General features: G+C 43.7%; 1 protein-coding gene across 1 annotated transcript; it reads left to right on the forward strand.

Moving 5' to 3' along the window:
- Positions 1 to 23: 23 nt before the first annotated feature.
- TDRD5 (tudor domain containing 5) lies at positions 24 to 16,654 on the forward strand (the record flags this gene model as incomplete). The annotated part of the gene is made up of 12 exons (XM_082002730.1): positions 24 to 31; positions 593 to 831; positions 1,874 to 2,278; positions 3,075 to 3,202; positions 5,415 to 5,465; positions 5,619 to 5,839; positions 6,722 to 6,928; positions 8,552 to 8,618; positions 9,577 to 9,777; positions 11,037 to 11,285; positions 13,250 to 13,399; positions 15,615 to 16,654. The coding sequence occupies 12 exons, from the start codon at positions 24 to 26 to the stop codon at positions 15,924 to 15,926; spliced, it is 2,238 nt and encodes a 745-aa protein (XP_081858856.1). The 3' UTR covers positions 15,927 to 16,654.
- Positions 16,655 to 17,131: the final 477 nt, after the last annotated feature.

Genomic DNA, 17,131 nt, shown 5'->3' on the forward strand with positions numbered 1-17,131 from the left:
TGGCTCGCGAGCGAGGCGGGAGGATGGCGAGGTGGGTACGGGCGGCGCCGGGGGCGGTGGCGACCCCCTGGGGTCTCGGGAGGGGGGTCCCCAGGTTGTGGTTTAGGGGTACAGGGATCTCTTTAGTGGGCAGTGACCCTGTAGAGCGGGGGGGGAATCCCCAGGCCTGGGCTTAGGGGTCTCTGTGAGGGGCAGTGAGCTTGTGGGGCGGGGGGGATGCTCCTGCAGCAGTTTAGGGGTGCAGGGAGCTCTGTGGAGTGGTAGGGTTTGTAGAGGGCAGTCCCTGGGGCGGGGGCTTAGGGGTACATGAAGCTCTGGGGATGCAGTGCTTGTAGGGGCTGTGGTCCCATGGGGACAGGCAGCGAGTGCAGGAGGAGCCGTGATCTCAGCTGGGACAGCGGGTGCGTAGGTGGCAGCTCCAGAGGTGCAGGCAAGGAAATACAGGGGTTTGTAGGTAGTGGCTGGTGGTGAACCTGGCTTATTGCCCTATCACCCCACCAGCTTGCAGCTGCTAAGTGGTAAAACGTCTTTGGCCTGTGTTTGAGTAGCTGTGGTACAAGTTGTTTTCTGCTTGCTTTTGTTTGCTTTTTAGTGTGGACACGTCAAAGCAGGCAGAGCTTATGGAGGTGCTGAAGAAGGAGGTGAGATCGCTGCTAATGGCTGCCAAAGAGGGATTAACCCCAGCACAACTGGAGCAGGAGTACGTGACCATGATTGGCAAACCTCTCCCTCTACGTGACCTGGGCTTCCAGTCCACCTTGGAGCTGGTAGCAGATATGCCTGAGGTTGTCAGAGTCTGTCCTTATGAGAAAGGCACTTTTATCCTCAAAGGTGAGGTTTTGTTTCCTTACAGGTGGAGGAGTTGTTTGGAACCGCATACTGGTATGAAGGGATGCTCCAAAACAGGGATGTGCAGGATGAGTTCCCTGAGCTGTAGGTCATATGTATCTGTTATTCTTTTTCTCATATGGCTCAGTTTAATTTCTTGTCCTTGGTGTTTCTTCCTGTATTTTGATCTGCCTTTTAATGCGTTTCCACTCTTTCCTCCTGAAAAACTCATACAAGGTTACAGTTATTTTTGTGCATTTTGCATTCTGTACTTAGTTTAGAAGCTGCAGTAACATTTCTTGTGGGTACACTAGGACTGGGTAAGCTTCGCTTTTCCTGTAAATGGAGACTACAGCAGGAGCCAAAACCAGGGATGGGGTCTTTCAGGAGAAGCTGTAAACGTTTCCCTACCTGGCCCCATGGAAAGTTTAGGCTATGTCAAAGAGCCTTTTTCATTTTCCTTTTCTTTGGGGAAGAACTGTGGAAACAAATAGTAGGTGCAAAGAGTTGACTGTGGGAAGGGTTAAATGATTTATTTTTAAATTTTTTTAGAGTGTTACAGTAAGACAAGAAAAAGTTGTTTAAAAGCATGGCATGGAAAAGACCTGGGCTGCTCTTCAGGGAGACATTGCCTGAGCGGGTGGGTGCTCTGTAGTGGGGCTTTACTCTGATTCTGGCTCAGGGGGGCAGTGAACCGTTTACTCTTTTCCCAACAAAACTCACAGCAGCTGGGTTTCCTGTTGTGATTCTGTAGCCAAGAATTTGACCCACCTTCCTACCTGAATCTGGATTTATAGGGATGAGGGTGCAGTTTGGTTGTTGGCTGTTAAAAATGGTTCAGTCCACTTTGCAAAGGGAGAGGAAAAATTGTTGCCCTGCTGGAAATCAGACAAGTTTTAGTGTGATTGTTTTTGAAAAGAGTCACCTGCTTCTGAAAAGGGTTTGAAGAAAAGGAAAGAAAGGAAAGAAGAGGAGCTTTGCTTGTGTAGAGTTTTTAATGGTTCACTGTTTTGGTAGTCTAATAGTTTATTTCTTTTTGTTGTAGCAGTTGCAGATGAGACCACCAAAGCAATTGCCAAACTGGTTGCCAGACAGAGGAGAAGTGCCAGGGCACGGAAGAGTGCTGCTGTGAAGGCAGATGCTGCTGCTCCCTCTAAGAATCCACAGAGTTTCCCTGGGAGGGGCAGGGCTCCCATCCTGCCAGCAACCGTGAAGGCTGAGCTGCAGGATCTGCTGAGTTCCTCACCACTTCTGCTCTTGGACTTTGATAAGGCCTTCTTCAGACGCTTTGGCCGGGCGTTCCAGTACACGCAATACGGATTTTTCTCCATGTTTGAAGTCCTTAGAAGCATGTCTGATGTCATTGCGGTTGAGCAGACAAGAGCAGGTTCCTTGCTGACCCTGAAGAAGTACCGGGCAAGTGAGATAGAGAAGGAAGAGATGCCACAAGGTGAGGTGTGTTAACTGAAAGCATGTAGCTCTCGCAAGCACTGTGGCCAAGCAACTGTGTTTCAAGTGGATGTTGCTGCATTTCCAGTTGCTGTAATAGTCCCAGTTCCCCTAGGTTTTAGCACAGAAGGACTGTGGGGTGCTGCAGAAGCAGCTGTCACAAGGGAGTTGTGTTGGTAGCAGAGAGCTTAACTGGAAGTTTTCGACAGGTTGCCACCATTTTTTGGTGTGGGATGAAAGAAGGGATGTTTAGCCCGTTCAGAATATGGATTTGCTGAATGTGTGTGTAGGAGTGGAATGTCTAGTCATTCCAGGCAATAGATAACACAAAAATAGAAGGATCTCCTGAACATCTGCTCTGCAGGCTGGTTAAGCCTTTCCGATGCACTTTTTGAGACTGAAGGTTTAGCACTAGTCTGAAAGGCACAGGTACAATGTTCCACAAAAGAAAACAGGAGACCACAGATGTCCTCAGCGTTCCTGTAACAGCTATGAGTGAAGGCAGAAAATCACATACAGTTCCTGCCAAATTCCTGGCTTTTCTGGGGAAAATTCATTTTAGCATCTTTCTAGCCATTGATTTAACCCTTAGCATGCTTACAAGAGCAAGTGTGTTTTGGTTTAATTTATTAATACAGTGGAGGATGCCTTTCAAGTGAATCCTCATGACTGTGGTGGCTGTGAATACTAAAAGAGATGAGGAAAACGTCACTGGTACTTCCATACTTTCATTTTCAGATGTCTTCTCTTTCTGCTTAATATGTAAATAAAGAGTAACAGCCAAATTGTCTTTACAGCAGCACCTGCAGTTGAGATGCCTCCTTTGGAACCCAGCTGTGAGACAGAGAGCTTCCACCTGACAGCAGAAGAGAAGTCAGAGCCAGTGGAAACACAAGCAGTAGATTTGGATGATGGCCTCAAACAAGTAAGTGGCTGGATCAGTGATCTGTAGCTTTTTCAAGTCTTAATCGAGGGGGCAATAATCTTTTTATTGCTTTTGTTTCTGTTGACTTTGTATTGTTGATGCACTGCTGCTTCCAAAAATTTTTGTACCTGTTTTAGATGAGTCTGGAGGTGACCAGACTCATACTGACCTGGTATATAGCTTTATATGCCATCCAGCCTAGGTCTTTTTCTTGTCTCTTTCTGGTTTTGAGACCTGTGTTACAGGTCATCTGAAGTCAGTTAAGCATCACCTTGCTCCCTGATAATACTGGTGATACCTTTTGGTGTACTTGCTTGTAACTGGACTTTAATAACTTTGTTCTGAGACTAGCTGTGTGGAATTTCCTCTGCTGCAGTAGGCAGGGCTTAAGTGTCAAGCAGCTGTAGGACAGCTGGGGAATGGTCCTCGGAGATCTTGATTCCTGCAATCTCAACTCTGCTATTCAGTTGGACTTTGAAAATTTTGATTTTTTTGTTTAGCAGTGTATTTTTAGAAAGGGATGGAGCAAACCGGTGCAGGGGCTCTGAACTGCCAAACCTGATTGGATGAATTTGTTTGTGTTCCCTCTAATTTTTTAATTTTGAGCATCTTTAGGCCACCTTTTTCTCAGGAAAATCCACCTACTGAGAGTTATTTCCTCTGCCAAGCTTGTCTTGTGGCTGTATGCAACTGTACAGTTGGAGTGCATAGGCAGGGAAAAGGTCCCAGGAATTCTTCCTGAATTTGAAGTTTTGTGCATTAATGAACTTGGAAGCCTGGGACTCTGAGTTGGACTTTGTGCAGCATTTCATAAAACATACCCTTTAGAGATTTTTGGCAGGCTGTTCTAATCCTTTAAAGAAATTTTAGTTTGGTGTGACGAAGCCCACAGGGAATTCCCCTAGATCAAACAAGTCTGCTTGTGGGAAGGGTAAAAGAAGGGGCATAGCTATTTCTTGCCGCCCTGAGCAGAAGGAAAGGTGTCATCCACACCACTCTTGGCAGCTGCCAGTCTGGCTTAGGGCGAAGAGTTAGCCAGTCTTGCAAGCCATACCTCTTGTAAGCCTAGTTTTACAGTGGGTTCTGTGGGTTTATCTTTTTATAGTTTTAGTGCTTTTTTGTAAACATGTTTTTAAGTGCACATCTTCTACATCTTTCACAGAAATGTCTGTTGTCCCTACCAATGTGTGAACTAGATTATAAAGATCATGTGTTCCCATAACAGTCTGATATGAAGAGCATTCTCAGAGCAAAATTGTCCCTTAGAAATGTCATTATTCCCAGGCACTTTTTAGAGGAAATCCATGAAATGTAAGAGTTTTTTAGCGGTGATGCTGCTGCTTAGGCAAGAATTCCCTCAGTTGCTGTTTAACTCAAAAATGTTAATTCAATGTTGTAGTCAAAATTTTTAACTAAAAAAAATTTCAAGGGCATTAGTCCTTGCTCAGTCCACAGACTCTCATTTCTTCTTTAAAAAATGGTTAAAAAAGCCAGTATTGCAAAAACCCATTGTTTGCAGTTGAATTTAGCCAGATAAGCAATGGGGTGTGTGCTGGAAGACTAATTTCCCATGTATTGTCCAATGTATAATGCAGTGGTAACTTGTAGCGTATTCATGATGAGTAAAATTGAAATAATTTTGTCTTCTGATCACTGGAGGTGTGCTGTTCATTGGCATAAAAGATAGCTCTTAAGGTAGTGAAAGTAGCTGATGCATGATTAAGGTTCCCATCTGCGCTAGTTTAAGTGAAATAATGTTTTCAGCAGTTGAATAACACAAAGTTGTAAGCTATGCTAACAACTCGTGTACAAATTTGTCTAGAGTGAGAAAAGAACAGAATTTGTAGGGGTTTTTTGTTTTATCCTTGGGAAATAGCTCTAGTGTGTAAGTGAGAGATATTTGTGCCTTTGTCACTTCTGAATCATTTTCAGATAAAGTTTTGCTGGTTCAGTCACGTACTCTGTCATGGTCACGGAACATAGAAATAGCATCTTTTGGGTAAAATCTGACAAACAGGCGGGTTGTGATTGGTTTGGGGTTTTTTGGTGTGGGGTTTTTGTTGTTCTGCTTTTTTAGCAATAGCCACTCAATACTTTTGTCTAAATATATATGACATGACTTCAATTCCTCTCCTTTATTCCTTGCAGGAATATATGCAAGGTATTTTTTTGCACCCCTTTTTACACTGGAGGGAAGAAAGAAGGAAGGAAGGGAGAGAGTGTGAAAATGAATGCTTCTATCACAGGGAAAGTTTTAATACAAGTTTGCGAAATTTGTTGGGATTCTCTGGTAGTCAGTAATTCACAGGTCCCCAGGAAAGCAGAACTATTTTTTTACCTTTAAGGAAAGGCCAGTCATGTGTGTTCAGTGCATGACAAGACACTTGAGTGCCACCTTCCTCTTATCCCTTTGTAGCCTCAAGATTTGGAGCAGTCCCTGCTAGCCAAGTTGATAATGACTCCAGAAATCCCCCCAGATGCTGTTCTGGACAGAAGCCTTTGCAGTTTACCACCACTGGAGAGAAGGTGCTTGGTGGGAGTCTTTGTGGAATTCATCATCTCTCCTAGCCAGTTCTACATCCACATCTGCAGCAGGGAAGCATCTGATAAACTGCAGGATATGATGATTGAGATGAGGTGCGAACATGCTGTGCTGATTCAGTACTACTGCCTGTTTTGTGTGTGTGCGCGTGCTGAGGGAACAGGACACTCAGCTGTTAGTTATGGTCACTGCTGGCTTGATTACTTGATACAGAGATGCCGGTGCTGTACTGAATAAGTAAGGTTAATAGTAATTCACAGTAGTTTGGCTGTGTCCTGGACAGCCCTAAACTTTAAAAGCCTGGAAAGGTTATGGAAAGGAACTTTAGGGTTCCTTTGCACCTCTCTATTGTCTGTACTACTGTTGCTAATGTGCTCAGTTAAAGCTTTTACTTCCATCTCGCAACACTTAGCAAAAAGCAACAGGTAAGAGGCCTTTGTTGTACCTGTATTTGGAAGCAAAACCCCATCAGTGGCTTTGTGTCAGTTACATTATGTATTTGGGATTCTGTTCCACCACGACAGTGCTACAGTTGCCGTCAGTTGTGTGCCAGAGTAAATGCTTGATGTCCGTGGGGCACATGTAAGTGTGATTACAGACTCTGCAGACACATTCTGTGTATGTGAGCCAGTACTCCAGAACATGGTTCATAAGAAGCACTGACGTATCATGATAATGTTAAAAATTAATGACTAGAATGACTGTATTTAGCCTCTGATGAATCCCCATTAATTAACTTTTTGTTGGACCCCAAGAATATAATTCAAATGTTAGAAGTTTGGGTTTGCGGGGTTTTTTATTGTCATTTCAGTTTAAGTGTGGCAGAACAGAGATGTAAAGGATCTATTAAAACAGCTCCTGAAAATTCATGTCATGGGGACTTTGAGAAATTGGGATTCTTCTGAAGCCCTGTATATTTCTCTTTGTTCATCCCCTGCATCCTACCAAGCACAATTTCTCATTGTGATCTTTTGCAGACACTGTTACTCAAATAAACTTGTTTCTGATCGCTATATCATGCCTGAGTCTTCAGTACAGCCTGGACAGCTTTGCTGTGTAACAGTCTCGAAATGGTGGTACCGCGTTATCATCCATCGTGTGATCAACGACCAAGAAGTAGAGGTGTTCTACCCAGATTACGGAAACCTCGAAATTGTCCGGAAGTCTTGGCTGAGATTCCTCAAGTAAGTAAATTACAGATGGGTGGCAGAATTGCTGAATGATTGAGGTTGGAAGAGACCTCTGGAGGTCATCCTGTCCAACCTCCCTGCTCAAGCAGGGCCATCTGGAGCAGGCTGCCCAGGACCATGTTGGGACAGTTTTTGAACATCTCCAAGGATGGAGAATCCGTGACCTCTCTGGTCAGCCAGTTCCTGTGCTTGGTCACCCTCATGGTAAAAATGCTGCTTTCCAGCTGGTCAGCTCCCAACATGTAGTGGTGCCTGGTGGTGTTCCTCCCCAAGTGCAGGACTTTATTGAGCTTCATGAGGTTCCCGTCTGTCCATTTCTCTGTCGTGGCAAGGTCCCTCTGGATGGCAGTATGACCCTCTGGTGTATCAGCCACTCCTCCAGTTTTGTATCACCAGCAGACTTGCTGAGGGTAGACGCTCCCTCATCATCCAGATTGTTAATGAAGACATTGAACAGTATTGGACCTAGTATTGACTCCTGGGGTACACCACTAGTTCCTGGCCTCCAACTAGACTTTGTACCACTGATCACCACTCTCTGTGCCTGGCCCTTCAGCAACTTCTCAATCTACCTCGCTGTCTGCTCATCCAGCCCATACTTCATTAGCTTCTCTATGAGTATCTTACAGGATGCAGTGTCAAAAGCCTGACAGAAGTCAAGGTAAATAGTACCCACTGCTCTCCCCTCACCTATCAAGCCACTCATTTCATTGTAAAATGTTGTCAAGTTGGTTAAGCATGACTTCCCCTTGGAGAATCCATGCTGGGTGCTCCCAGTGACCTTTTTGTCCTTCTTGGGCCTCGAAATGGTTCCCAGGATTAGTGGTTCCATCACCTTCCCAGAGATCAACGTGAGGCTGACTGGCCTGTCTTTCTTCAGAAAGACATCCTAGCATGCAGCTTTCCTAGAAAGGATCTGGGGGTTTATTCCATAATGGTGCTTTGCAGGCACTTCCTTGCTTACATGTTAATGCTTCAGGTGACATTGTTTAAGACCTGTTTTGCTGATCGCTCTGAGCGCTTTGCTCATCGGCCCTGTCCGTCACTCCCTCACAGTGACTTTGGTCTAAATCCTCTCCTGTTTCTGCCTTCACTCCTCAGTCTTTCCTCTTGCTGCTTTCTGTCACTTCGGGGCAAGCTCCCTAGTCCTCTTTCCTGGGTTCCATGAGTGGACATAACATCCACCTGAGCGGACATCAGTCCAAGTGGGATGCATTTGCATTGTCTGAGGTACTTGTTCTCCTCTGCAATTCAGTACTTTTTCCATATTTGCTTCTTCCCCCTTATTTGCCTCTATTTGTGCCTGGCCGTTGGCATTCCTTGGTTCAAAAGTCATTGCTCTCTGTCCATAACTTTGTAAGGGGTTTTGATGGGAAGGCAGAAGGCAAGAGAAGGCATAAGGGACCAGTTGTTAATGCTGTTTCTGCTGAGCGCATTATCTGGATATGGAGTGTTTTCCAAAGCTGCTGTTGGGTTTTAGTCATAAGTGCAAAATCCAGTACGTGCCCCTCTATTCCTAAGCTGATCTTAAAAAACAGAAGAGGAGGAAGTTCTGCTCTTCTGCCCGAGTTTGCTCTGGTTTTGCTGCAATGATGATGGCTTTGTTTTGTATTGTAGGTGGTGCTACTTGAAGCTCCCTGCTCAGGCCATCCCATGTTCCTTGGCATGGGTAAAACCCATGGAGGTATGTGTTCTCATGCAGTTCTGTTTATTGATATACGTATGAGAGCTATCAAGTAGAGGTTGGTTTTATATTCTGTTAAGGGCAAAGATTTGGATTAATCCAGGTCCCCATGGATGTTTACAACAGAATTGCTGCTCTTACATTCAGCAGAGTATGACTGTGTAAGTCTGTTGTCTCTGCAAGTGATCACCCTTCCTCTGTTTTCCTTCTCATCAGAGTATTCTTACTTATATTGTTGCAGAAACAGATAGCTACTGTTAAGCAAATGGTCAAACTTGTTTCTTCCCCTGCCAGTAGTTCTCCAGGGTCCTTCTGAAGCCTTGGTAGCTCTAGCTCTCTGTTTTAAAAATTTCCTCTGTGACGGAGCTTTAAGGGAATGGTTTAGTGCAGTCAGCATAGCCAAAGAATTGTAGAGGTTATAAGAAAGTTCCTCTGTGCTGGGAAACCTCTTGGTCAAGAAGCCTGAGAGATACAATCTCTGAAGGAAAGCATGTAAGCAGAGTTGCTTCTTCTGTGTTTTAAAGACATTATTTTTAAAAAGTTATTTCCTCTGCTTTTTGAGGGTTAAAGAATCACGGTTCTCATTGTGGTGAGGCTTAGCAGCTTGTTAAAAGCGTTTGACAGTTTTATAATCGCATGATTCCAGGTTTAAAAAAAATAAACCAACAAAACCCAAACAAATAACCCCACAACTGTATTTCAGTCAATTGTGATAAAATCACTGGTGAATGCCATCAAACTGTGTTTGGAAATTGGTGTTTAGGGTGAAAGGGCATTGCAGGTTTTGGGGTAGTTTGATTTAGTGCAGTGCTGGGAAGCTTGTCTGCCTGACCTCCCTGTATTTGTCCCTAGCCTGACCTAGCTTAATTGCCTTTTTGACAAGTACCCACAAGGGAAAGTCTCAGACAGTGGATATTGGTCTGTTTATAGTAACTTGACATTCTTGTTTCTTCTTCAGGGTACGTGGTCCGATGCAGCAACTCTCCTATTCAAGAAGCTGTGTGGCTCCAAGCTACTTGTGGGCATCGTGGATGAGTACGTGAATGGCATTTTGCATCTCTTCCTGTGCGACACATCCACTGAGGAGGACGTCTACTTCCACTGTGTCTTGAGAGACAGGGGATGTGCTGATGTCTGTGGAGAGAACATTCCTTCCCAGGTCAGGAGGGAGGCGAGTGCTGCTGAAAGGAAGGACAGGGAGAAGTTTGGTCGGGTGCTTGTAATGGGAAGATCTTTAGCTTGAAGCAAGTAGTTTTGTGAAGAGCAAAATTGGTATTCCCTGCTTTCCTGTAACTTACCATTTTGTGATGGCATCCCATGGTGTCTAACTCTATGGTGAGAGCTTTCTTTTTGGTTAAGGTGGAGTCTGATGGTGCAACAGAGACATTTTGGCTTTGTAGAAAAAATTATTTTCATCCTGTCTTCTAACAGTGGATTAGAAAGTTTGATTTTATTTTTTTAAGTTGATTAGGTTGTTAGAAGTGCAGATTCATCTGAAGCTGGCACGCATCTTGTATAAATAACACAGGAAAGTAAAATAACTATAGATGTTCTGAGCATAAGGCCAAACTGAGAGGGAATTGAGAGATTGTTAAGAGATATGTTAGTTACTTTGCTACCTGTTGTTATAACCAGCAAAACTTGCTGGAATTAAATTGAGGCCCCTGATTCATCCACACAATTAATGAGAGCGAGTTGATAAGACTTTATTGTCTGACTTAGAGTGCTACGTAGTTGCAGGGACAGTTGAGTGAGGAACAGTATAGTTAAATAAATTGGTTTGGCCTTCTCAGCTCTAGGCATTGAAGATTGGTTATGCCATTAACAAACTGAATTATGAAAATGATCTTGGTTTAAAAGTCTTTCACTTTCCCAGTGAAATGTACGATGTCGGACAGTGTAACCATGGTAGATTGCACATTGTGCCTGGGACAGACGTTCAAGTTGTAAGCCAGTGTAGAGAGCATTTATGATTTAGACCCATCTGTGTCATTACCTGAATGTCTCGGCCCACATTCAGTAAGAACTGTGTGGATATGAAAACCCTTAGAAAGGTACTGCCACGATTTTATATCTCAGCAGAAAATCAGGCTTTACAGCCCACAATGTTTGCATCGTTGTTTTATTCGATAGATGCAGAATGCATGTTTTGGCAGGATTAGATCCTATGATTGTATTTTTGCATGTGTACATCAAATTTTGGGGAAGGGAGGCATTGCTGAGTAATTTTGTTGTTGGAGGGAGGGGAGTTGATTTTCGTAATGAGATAATTTCTGCAAGAATTTGGAGCTAACTGGTGGGTGGTGTGCTGCTTCATAAAACCTGTTAGAAATTTGGTGAATCCTTTTTGTTCTTTGTGGTGGTTACAACATGGGTTTCTTGACTGTACTGGGGGTTTTTTTGTTTGTTTGCTCCTAGGGATTCAAGGAACTGAATCCTTCCGCCTTGTATGTTCAGCCCAGTGGAAAGCAGGAGAATGCTGAACTGGTGGAGCCAGACCTTTGCTTGCAGCAGGAATCTCTAGGTGCAGATAGTGAAATACCAACCTCAAAGTTGGATGGGGATGAACTGTGCGACCAGGTGGGAGTCTGGCCGTGGTGTAGCTATCATTCGGTGAAATCAGCTCCAGGGGTCAGTAGGCATATCTTTAGTCCCATGCTGGTTTTTGTAGAGTTGGGTTTTTTTGCTTTTATAAAGAGCAAGAAAAAACATAATATAAAAACAATTACATATGGACCATAAATAGATCTCTAGCTGCTTGTCCTCTGATCCCTTAGTAGACTTCAGGGAGTCTGTGTGCTCAGTGATTTCTCTAACCTCCCATACGCACCATAGTTTTTCAGTTAGAGAGAGAATGGACTCTCAGAACTCAGACCAGTACCAGATTCTCAAGATCAGTTTGACTTAGCACTTTCATGTTTTGCACCCCTGGGAGCCAAGAAGTGTCATGTTTTCCTCTCGCATGTCGGGTTTGGCAAAGGATGTGTAATAACTCGGGGTATCATTTAAATGCAGGAAAAGACCAGAAGAACTAGTGGTGTATTATTTGCATTAAGGGTCTTGCTTGTTTAAACTTATCTGAAAGGAAGGCGATTTGCAATCCTGGTTGTTGCAGGGGTTAAGGTTGTATACGACTACAGTTTTATTAAAAAGATCGCTCTAAAGGTGAATGATACCCAGGTCGGGATACTGCTTTACACCTTTGATTTCAGAGCATGTTAAAAAGAGGAGCCCTTTGGTATTTAACAGATGGAAAAACTGATGAGCAGAGGGGTTAAGCAGGGAGTAAAACCCAGGTCTCGAGTGCAATCTAATGTATTATTGTTAGAAACACCAGGAACACTTGTCTACAGGTGACTCTCTCTACTTTTCTGTGTTATTTAAATTGTAGTATTTTTGTGACACATTTTACTACAGGGGCTGAAGCACCTTTCAAGTAAATGTCAGCTGTTGACATGTTCAGCTGTGGGCCTGCTCCTGGGCTGTTTTTCTGACATTTCTCTGAAATAGGATTAAAAGCTAGTGTAATGTTGGTAACTTGTAAAGCAGTTATTTTACCTAGGTTTTGTTTTAGCCAACGGCGTTTCTGTGCTACAGAAAATCTATATAAGCTGTATATCTTGGATATTAATGGCCTTGCACAGGCAATATACCATCTGAACTGAAGGACACAAACCAGCATCTTAATGTATGTACTTGGAAGAAATCATGACAGACTGCAAACCTGAGTTTATTGTGATTTCTTTTTTTTTTTAATGGAAAAAAATTGAGAATACCCTAACTAGTTAACTGTAGCAAGATCCTTTTGTGTGAATGTTAGACATAGCTGGTGATTTGGAGACTAGAGGAATGTAAATGCATCCAGGTTTTGTCATGTCTGATTTCAAGGGTCTTATTAGAATCCTTTTCCAGAAATTGCAGTCCTGTAGGTCTCTCTTTGTGTAAGACTTTAAAATTTCCTTCTCTGCTGTTCTGTTTAGCTGTCCAAAATGTTTCCTTTTCTTCCTTGGTGCATCACTAAGATGATAATCAATGACAGTTATAAAATGGCTCAAGATGTTTTGAACTGGAAATGTGTCTTGGAAATGTGTCTCATATGACACTTGTTACTGCTTAGCTAGCATTTTCTGGTAACTCCTCTTGAGCAGTGAGGAACTCCCTTTGCATTGTCTGATCTTAGATTTGCCTTGTCAGGATTAACAATTCCCCCCACCCTTAAGTGCAAAATGGCTGGACACGTGTGTTGTGTCAGCTCTGCAACGTTAGGACACTTCACCATGGTAGAATTTCTCAGAAGGCAGCAAGCAATAACCAGAAAACATTGCTTGACTAAAACTGTACTTTCCAAGTGATAAGTTTTACCATGGAGGAGGGAAGTTAAAGTGACAGTTAGTTTCTTGCTCACATCATTTCCTGTCCTCCCATGTTCTTTCTGTCCTTTCCAAGTAGCCCAAACTTCTCCAGACAGAAGTGTTAAAACTTCTGAGCGGAGCAGGAAAGCTCCTTTGCATTTCTCTCTCAGTTAATCTCTGAGGGTTATCATCTGATTGCTCTGTAAATTTGCCCCAGTGCTTCCTGCTGCCTTCTACCCCCACTAGCTGTACCTCCTCTTGCTCTGTCCATTTCCTTAGCAATGGCACCTGTCTGGTAAGAAGGAGACACAGGATGATGTGCAGCCGCTTTTGGATGAAGTGAGTGTGCCAAGAGCAACAAACCAAGACCCCAAACTTGCACAGGAGAATAGAAAAGAAACTCCTACAGAGCTTCTGGCAGTGGTTAAGGTAAGGGTGTTTTTCTCAGCTATTGCTGTTGAGAGGTGTTATTCTTGTTTTTACATTATTTGAATAACCCTTTGGTTGCTTTGACATGTATTTTTTTTTTTAAGTGACTGGCAAAGAAATAACGACTGGCCTCTTCCCAAGTTAGGAGGGCAGGTTTGGGAGCGTTGTGTTTTGGGCTGTGCTTTGAGGCATTGTGTGCTTCTTAAATAGTGTTTAATGATGCATCTAACAGGGCCATCTGTGTGGTGCAAACATGCAAACACTCTGCTCTGGGTTCAGCAGGGAGCCAGTATCACTCAGGATTTGTTGAGCCGCAGAAGGCATTGCAGAGCTGTAAATGGGAGTGTGCTGACAAAGTTTTGGATAACCACAGCTCCTTACACATCTAGAGGTTGATAGTGGCTGAGACAAAACTCGTTCTAGAAGGATGAGGGGAAAATTGGTTCTCAGATAGTCTAGAGCAGAGCTGGAAGAATCAGTGTGTCTCAGAGATGTTACCTGAAAAGGGATGGAGAGAAAGCAAGCTAGGAAAAGGGACCTTGAGAGAGTGAGAAAAGGGGAAAGCAAGTACAGGGATAAAGTACAGAGATGAGATGGAGGCAGGTGGGTAGATAGCAGACTTAAACACTGCCCTGCAAGCGTTTAAGTGTTTAAACTGTGTGAGTTTCGAAGCCTAGGAAACTCCTAACTGGATCAGGGAAGTCCTGGGCACGTTTTCTGTCCCTGGCTGTGGTCTCTGTTACAGTCTGTAGCAGAAGTGGTAAGAATTTCTATTGAAAAGGACCACGGGATGAAAAAATAATCCTGCCTACGGTCATTAGGGGAGAAAAAATGCATGTCAGCTAGTTATGAGGAGAGACAGGAGGATTTCCTTTCTCTGATTCCTGCTCATCTCTTGGCCTCAGGATTTTATGGCACTTGCAGCATCACCAAGCGGTATTCCTTCCTTTTTGTTTTCACTGCTTGTGTTTTCCTTTTCAATGGTGGTGTTCTTAATTGTGTGCATCAGGAGGAAGCGTAGATACTGCCTTACTTCCTGCCCCTCGCAGCACTCTCTTGGGGTATCCTGTCTCTTTTACCTCTTCTGTAAACTGAACAGCCTCTTTTTAAAATTGTTTCCATCCCAGCTTTTCCCGATGCTAACAGACATTTTTAGTGTCCACTTTTGCACCCTGTCTGTTTCTGCTTTGCCCTGGGGTGGCAGTGACACTGCCTGCCCCCCAACAAGGATAGCATGGATGCCAAGAGGAGATAATAATCATCTTTTAACCTTGTTGTTTTTTTTTTTTTTTGTCCTAACACTTGTATTTTTTTTACTGCATGTTGGGCAAAGGTTTTCAGTGAGCTGGCGGTATCAAGCTGAGTAGTTGGTTAACTGGACTCCAGTGATGCCTGTCATTCAAAATTATTCTGTCTTGGCATCCTGTCAGCGCTAAATTTCTGCTGCCCAGCCATGTAGCTCTCCTTGCTGCTTCAGGAGTGCCTCATGGTCTCCTTGTGGGGGACAATTTAAATTGCTTAAATCTGCTGTGTAAAACAATTGTTTTGTTCTGGGCTAATCCTCTGAACACACTCCCACCCATGGGTGAAGTACCTCACCCCTTCTGAAGATGGATGCCTTTCTTCTGCTGCCTTGACAACAGAAGAAGCCTAAAGAGCAAACACCTAATTTTTGAACAGCTATGGTTGGGCAAGGTGAATTGCTGCCTGTCTGTCATTTCACCATTTTTCTCTTCCATACTGAGTTAACGAATACAAACATTGGCTGTAGTCCCTGTCTATGGCTGAAACATGGGTGATCATTCCTGAAACTTAAGTTTAATTTGTATTCTTAAGCAAAAATGCAGTGGGACTTCCTCCGACTCAGTTCCTGCTCCCTTGCAGAAACTCCCTCTGTCATTGCCATCATTTTTTCTGCGTGGGGCTGCTGAGAGATGAGCCAGCTGTTAATTCTTTGCGAAGACATGGTGATTTGTATCTTGTAATAATCTGTCACTCTTTTCAGCTTGCTGTGCAGGAAAAGCTGCTCTTTGGCCAAGGTTGTGAGTAACTAGGTTTTTGGGGGTTGTTTGGTTGTGTGGTTTTTGTTTAAATCATCCAGTTGCTGACATTCCAGTTCTTTATGAACTTTGAGACATAATAAAGATCAGGGCAGCTAATGAACCCAGTGTGCACTAATCACAGCCTCTCCTGAGTTTTTTATATACATTTGCAGACACCTCATTCTCTTGGAGAGTCCTCAGTGCCTGCTGTCTTATTCAAGTCAGTGGAAGACTTTTACACCTCCTTTATCTACTCCAAGCAACCAGCAGAAATGAGACAAGATGACCCTGATCAGATAGAAAGATTTTCCAACAAGGCCCAACTTCGTGAAGCTGTACATCCCTCTGTTCTACTTATGGCAATACCGTTTATGCTGGACAACCGTAACAGTACGAATAGATTTGTCAGTAAAATTAATCACAGCAGAAAGCTGAGCAGTCTGTTACTGTGCTATGAGTCTTTCAGTCACTGTTGGGTATCCTAGGCCTGGTGCTGCTTCTTTGCTAGAACAGATGAAAATACTGGTATTTCTGTGGGATGGAGACGCGACAATAATAAATGACTGGGTGCAATGCATCGGTTTGACCTTTGTGCAGCAAAATGGTTTTCTAAATGTTTAATGGGAACAAATGAATTAAGGGTTATTTCTCTCACTGATTTTTTTTTTTGGTTATCTTTTCTAGACTTTCTGCTGCTTTCATGCAGAAGTCTTTGTTTCTCCACTCCGTATGTTAGCCTGTGTTCATTTCATACCAAGAGTCTCTCGATCTCCCAACCATAAGGGACAAAAGCTTTTTTTTTTTTTTAAACCTTGTAAGGTCCCTGTGTGGGTGTTCGTCTTCCATCTTCCAAATGATGAAAGAATTTACAACACCCATACGAAAGCTGCCCAATTTATGAAGTAGATTGACTTGCCAAAGGCAGTGCCTGTTTGTGCCTTGGAACAGAGCTGTTTGCCTGGAGCGGAAGCCCAGTTCTCCAGACAGGAGCTACTCAATTCATATCTGGTTTCCCACCTCTGGGGAAACGGGTGAGCACTTGGGAGGAGAGGGAGAGAGGCTCTTGGATTATACCATGTTGGGCTCATCAAGTAGGTGTGCAGTAGAAAGTCCTCTTGCCGTGACCTGGTAAGGTCCAAGCAAAAGGGATTTCAATCTAAACTGGAGCTCTTAGAGTTGCCAATAGAGATACCATCTTTCTTTTTTGTCTCCCTCCTTATGCAGATGAAGAGAAAATGAAGAACAAAGACCTTCCCGGGAGTCTTGCAGTTGGCCTGTGCAGTGCCAGCGGGCTGTCTGACCAAAGGCCATCTCAGAAACTGTGTGTCCCTCCTACTACGCTATCTGCGGTGTTGGCAGCTGCACGCTTAGCCACTTCCAGTGACTACTTCCAGTGGGCCCCAAGCCTGAGAAAGAAGGTGTGAGAAGAGGGGAGAAGCTGGAGCAGCCGCTGAAGAAGGCTGCTTAGAGCAGCAAAGGCCCTCTGTATGACTGTGCTGTCATTTTCTTTGTTCAGAAACGTTTAATCCCTCGGAAAACTTGGAGTCTGACATCTCCTCAGACGTGCCCAGTACGTGTGATAAATGTTATTTTTACTTTCAGGAAAATAGTTTGATTTTGTTGTACTGGTGGTGTACTGATTTATCGTTCTTTAATATAACAGTGTTACATATCCTTTAAGTTCAGGAGG

The sequence above is a fragment of the Phaethon aethereus genome, assembly GCF_964289735.1.
Source record: "Phaethon aethereus genome assembly, chromosome: 8".
NCBI classification, from domain to species: domain Eukaryota; kingdom Metazoa; phylum Chordata; class Aves; order Phaethontiformes; family Phaethontidae; genus Phaethon; species Phaethon aethereus.